Raw genomic sequence first — 6,000 nt, 5'->3', positions numbered from 1 at the left:
GTGAAAATTATTTTAAACACTAAATCTGACAAGTCACCAGTGGCATGGAAGGAACTGGAAAGACTCATTTAAGCTCAAATTTGATCCTATATGCAAGGAATTCAGCCCGCATGCTAATATACTTTTTTACCCTGCTGAATGTCTGTTTTCAAACAAATCACCTCTTTCTATTTTAGAGCACAACAGGTCATTTCTACAACTGTAGTCCTAGACTGGAAAGTCTGGGTGGTCAGTGAATTTATTTCACCATCACTGTCTGTGATGTCTTTAAATACAAATTCGAAGTGTGTAAATATACAGGTGTGTATACACACGCACGCACACTGAGAGGACCACATCAAAGCCTCTTTTTCTTTTTCCTGCAAGAAGAGTTTTTAACGTTTACCTTTTTTGTTATTACTTCAAAGTAAATCTTTTTCCTCAGAATGTTCTTTCAGTTAAAAATCAAGTAAATTAATCTGGAGCCCTGACTGATTTGTCATTCTGAGATTCCTATTGAACACCTAGCTACTGGCCATGATTTGTTTGAGGAGAAAAACATCACTGCTGAAGAATTTTTTAAAATTTCAAATGCATGCAGAAAGAACTACATAGGCTTTCCAAGCAGCTACATAAGGTGGCTCAAGTAACATTTTTATTTATTTTGGCCTAAGCCCTTTAACAGCATCCTTTGGAAACACAAAGGGAATGGCTACAAGATGGTGGCAGAGCCCAGGATGCATGGCCTGGTGGGCGATGCTCCAAGGGGTTCACAGGATGTCAGGCAGGAATCCACCGTGCTGCCTTCCCCCTTTCTGTGCGTTTTCTCTAAATGCGTTGTATCCTCTCTTTCCTGTCCATGCTTTCAAATGATGAAAAACAATTAAAAAAAAATTTCCCAATGATTCATTCAGAGCTCAAATAACACTGTACGTGGGCTTAGTTGGAGACAGGTAACCATTCTGAACAGTTCTCCCAGACGAAGGCTGGGCCAGGCAGAGGGGCACTGAAGCCTAGGAGCTGCTCTTGTTGCAGACCTGGCCTCGGTTGCTATTATCCTCCATATACTGGCTGCCCCCCGTGTCGCTCTGGCTGAGGACCACGGAGGGGATGTGGGAGGGCCGCCTCTCTGGGTTCTTCTCCTGCGAGAAGCAGCAGAGCATCCTCTTCATGGTGCTGTACATGTCCTCGTCCTTGTAGGAGTAGATGATGGGGTTCATGACAGAGTTAAGCAGCGCCAGCAGCAGGAACCACCTTTTCACATGCTGCACGTTGCACCACGTGCAGTTCAGGCCATCGAGCAGCAGAACCACCAGACCTGGTGTCCAGCACACGACAAAGGCCCCTGGAGGGAGAGAGAGGAAGCAACAGGCACTCAGACCTCAGGCTAATTATTTGGGTTTCTTCTCGCCCGGTCTTCGGTCAGTGGTGTCAAGGGACCTTGAGGATTTGTTCTGACAACTGCAAAGCGAACTTCCAGCCTTCCTCTGAGCATTTGAGACTGGGCTTCTTAGAAGCAAACAGACTCTTAACCACGTTCCACTTCACCTTCTTATCTGCTTACCCAGGTACCGTAATTAGGGGCTTACACTTATCTCTTACTTCTTGAGCACAACACGGACCTTATTTCTGTTTGTTCTCCGAATCACACTAGGAGGCTGTGCAGTCATTATCCACACTCCGCAGGTGAGAAAACTGAGGCCAAATCCCAGGGTCTATGTGGGGAAGCCTCACACACTTAACCCTGCACTCTGCTGTTCTCCAAATCAGACGTTCCAAATGCTCTCCTGAAAATAAGATGCATTACATCTATGGGAGTCTCCTAGTCTTTTAATCAACTCACCTGCTCAAAAACTGTATTCTTTACAAATCCATGTTGCTGCCGAGTAAGCACTAAATTCTTTTTGACATAGTCATAGGCCATCTGCTTAATAATCTGTTCTAGGCTGAGATATTTTTGTCAGAAATAAATCTTTCTCTTTCACGATGAGATATCAATGTGCATTTTATTAGCACATTTATTTATTTAGCATAATGTTAGCACCAATGGCACATGAAGGGGGGGTCTGTTCTGAGTCTCTACCCACAATGATCATACTTAGCTTACCTCAAACTTTCTGGTATGTTTTTCCTAAAATATGAGACACATGTTCAATTTCCCTACTTAGTCATCATAACAACAGATAACAATGACAGCTAACACATCAACGCTTCCCTTTATTAACTCATAGAACCACACTCTGAAATAGACATCATTATCATCCTCAGGAAACTGAGGCACAAGAGAAGTTCAGTAACTTGCTTACAGGCCAATAGCTTGTAAGGGACGTTGAAGTTTGAACCTAGGCAGTCTTCCTCCACAGGCTATACACTGGGCCACTATGGGACCTGCCTCCATACTGGGACGTGGTTTCTTTCTGCCAAACTCCTTCTGATTTCTGAAGGCCCTTACTTATCCACTGAACAAAATAGTCATTGTGAGGTTTCAATGTGCCAAGAACTGTACTAGACAGTGAATGAGGTGAAGACCATGCGGTGCGGGAACAAAAGGGCTAATGGGAGAGATAGAACGAACAAGCAAGTCGGTGAACCGTATCACCAACTAGTTACTCTTCCTGGTTAGAGTCAGACCTGGACAGTATTCCTCGTGGTGCTTTATCTTCCTTCTGAGAGATATAATAATAAGCAGGTCAAGAATTATAAAGAGGCAGTATGAGGCCGTGAAACTCCGAGAGCTATGGGGTCAGACAGCTACGCCCAGCCCCTCACCTTACACGCTGCTAGTGAGGCAAATTACTCTTCTGAGCCCTCATTCCCTTGTTTAATAAGGATAATGATCCCGACTTATGAAGTGGTTGTTAAGAGTCAGAGGTAATGAAAAGTGGTGTCTAATACCGTGTTGGGTTCACTCAGCAGTGGTTATCATGAGATGTTTGTCAAAGACATCTGCCAAAAGTAGACGTGCAGGAGTTCTCAGGGGGTTTCGCTTCCCATTTCAGAACTACAGCTCTCCAATGGCTCCCTTTTTTCTCCATCCTGTATTATTTTTGGTTTGGCTGACATATGTGAAGAAAGAAGTGAACTTAGAGATAAAATATCAGGGATTTGGGTCCTAATTCTTCACTTACTGTACAACTCTGGGAGATCCATGTCATCGGTCTGGGCTTCATCTTCCTAAACTGTAAATTGAGAATGTTAGGCAAGTTCTGGGTTTTTCAAACTGTGGGCCAAGGCACCTTAGTGAGTATGCAATCAATTTAATGAATTTGGAAAAGTTTCTTTTTATTTTTTTTAATGAAAGAATGGAAATGCAAATGGAATGGAATAGCTCAGAGTATATTACACAGACCAAGAGAAGTATTGTTTCATGAAACTTTTGTTTCAGTTTTATATACTATATTTATGTGTGCATTGGTTATAAAATAAAATATTATTTTTGACTGTTGGGATTAGTCAAAAAGTTTGAAAAACACTAATTTAGATAACCTTTAAGGCTGCATCCAGCTCCAGCGGTCTGTATTTCCCATAGAAGTAACACTTTTGTTCTCTCTGCCATTTCTGAGACAGGGTTACTATGTTGTCAGGAGGGAAGAACTAAACAAAGCAGACATCAAAAGCTGTAGCTACCAACTTTGATGTGAAGAGTCCTTTCTGTGTGAGATTGCAGAATTCCAAAGAAATCCTAGTGGGAGTATTCCAAGGTTTTTGTGTTAATGGGTAGGAGGGAGAAATATTGATAAACTTTATACTTAGTTAAATACGCATGTCAAAATTTAATAGTGTATATAACTTCCAAACCAATGGAGGGGGAAGGATGCAAGTAAAGAAAAGGAAAAAAAAAAGTCTCAATGCGTAAGAAAGGAGGGAAACATAGAAAAATGGGATAAAGAAAAAATTAAGATGCTGGAAATGAATCCAGATAAGTTGATCCTTGAACAACACAGGGGTTAGGGGCGCTGACCGCTGCACAGTCGAAAATCCGTATGTAACTTTACATTTGGCCCTCGTATCTATGATTCCACATCTGTAGATACAACCAACCTCAGATCAGATTATGTAGCACTGTAGCATGTATTTACTGAAAAAAATCTGCACATAAATGGACCCGCTCAGTTCAAACCCCTGTTGTTCAAGGGTCAACGGTATACTAATAAACAAAATCAATGTTAATTGTATAGCTAAAAAAGTGAATCTAAATAATTTGATGTCTAACATTATAACCATATGTGATAAAACCATGAAGAAAAGCAAGATGATTAACATGAAATTTATAATATGGCTATTTCTACAAGAGAGAGGGGGCCACCAGGATAGGGCACAAAGGAGGTTCTAAAGACACTGAAAATGTTCTATTAAATTGGGTGGCAAGTACACAGGTGTTTTAAATTTTTAATACTCTTTTAAGTGTTATTCTTTAAACTGTACATATATCTTATATAATTTTGTTTGAACGATATATTTCACACACACACATCAGAAAAAAGGATAAAAGTAAATTGCCAATATGTTTTCCTAAAGACTGTTTTTAAAATTGGATTTTTAAAAATCATTAAAGCTTTTTTCCCTAGCATAAAACTCTAGTTTGGATTAATCAGGGGACCTAAACACTGTAAATAAATCTTCAAATTGATGCCCTGTTTGTCATAATGTGGTACTTCACATACACTTTCCTTTTGCATTGAATTTCATAAAATAATTCATTCAGTCAACACTGACACACTTTTCACTGAGCAATGGTTATACACCAGGCACTGTTGTAAGCATTTTATATGAATTAACCATTTAATCCTCATAGCAACCCTTGGAAATAGGTATATATAAATATATATATATATATAAAACCCTCATTTTAAACCTGAGGAAAGTGAACCACAGAGAAATTGGTAACCTGCTCAAAGCCATGATAAGTGGAAGGGCCAGGATTTGAACAGGCAGCCTGGCCCCAGGGCTTGTGCTCCTGTTCACATGCTAGGCTGCTCAGCAGTGAGCTGCAAAGGATATTATTTCTAAAGTAAGTGATGGGGAAGGGGGGAGGCTACTTCTGACCTTTAAAGTCCCGTTCATAGAATATCATACCTGACTGTGAAACTGCATACAGTATATCACAACCAAGTCATTCTCTGCTTTGCTAACAGAAAGAATTTCTGGCAAAGGAAGGAAGGGAGGGAGGGAGGGAGGGAGGAAGCGAAAACGATGAAGAAGGAAAGAAGGAAGGAAGGGAAGGGGAGGAAAGAAAGGCGAAAGAATTTCAACAAAAATACAGGTAAGAAGAGCAACAAAAATCTGCTGACCTGGGGCTTCCCTGGTGGCGCAGTGGTTAAGAATCTGCCTGCCAATGCAGGGGACAAGGGTTCGAGCCCTGGTCCGGGAAGATCCCACGTGCCACAGAGCAACTAAGCCAGTGCAGCACAACTACTGAGTCTGCGCTCTAGAGCCCGCGGGCCACAACTTCTGAGCCCACGTGCCACAACTATGGAAGCCCGCGTGCCTAGAGCCCGCGCTCCGCAGCAAAAGAAGCCACCGCAATGAGAAGCCTCCGCACCGCAATGAAGAGCAGCCCCCCCTCGCCGCAACTAGAGAAAGCCCGCGCGCAGCAACGAAGACCCAACGCAGCCAAAAATAAATAAAATTTATTAAAAAAAAAAATCTGCTGACCTTTTCTTTACACCGTTTCCAAGAACAACAAAAGGCAAGTCTCTGACAGAACAGCCGCCACACACTGCGCTGCTCATGGGTACTTCAGCGGTGCTGTCTGATGATTGCACTCCAAGCAGGAACCCTGGGAAACTGCAGCTCCCCAACTCCTCCACCAGCGGCCAAGCTCTACCTCCAAACACATCTCAGAGCGGGGGCGCAGCTTATCTAAACAGCTCATTCATTGGGGATTTTTACTGTATGTCAGCAGCAGCAGATATGAGGTCCCCAAAAACATTTAAAAGAGAAGAAAATGTCAGGAATGGTTTTGGCCTTGGGAATCCGTCTTTTTGGAGAATTCTTGGAGAATGTGGAAGATGTCAGAAA

The 6,000-nt window shown here is 42.1% G+C and overlaps 1 protein-coding gene across 2 annotated transcripts in view; it reads right to left on the bottom strand.

The window, feature by feature from the left end:
* Positions 1-269: 269 nt before the first annotated feature.
* LPAR3 (lysophosphatidic acid receptor 3) overlaps positions 270-6,000 on the bottom strand; it is a 77,000-nt gene continuing 71,269 nt past the window's right edge. Inside the window, exon 3 of one of the 2 annotated variants that reach the window (XM_029227245.1) lies at positions 270-1,324. In XM_029227245.1, coding sequence (XP_029083078.1) covers positions 993-1,324 — 332 coding nt within the window. In that variant the 3' untranslated portion in view covers positions 270-992. The remainder of the gene's footprint in view (positions 1,325-6,000) is intronic. The other variant, XM_029227247.1, reaches the window with a different exon arrangement.

Source organism: Monodon monoceros, unplaced genomic scaffold (genome assembly GCF_005190385.1).
Source record: "Monodon monoceros isolate NGI ecotype Baffin Bay Population unplaced genomic scaffold, NGI_Narwhal_1 Super_Scaffold_18, whole genome shotgun sequence".
Taxonomy (NCBI): Eukaryota; Metazoa; Chordata; class Mammalia; order Artiodactyla; family Monodontidae; genus Monodon; species Monodon monoceros.
Note: the sequence above shows the minus strand (reverse complement) of the source record. Positions and strands in the feature narration are given on the sequence as shown.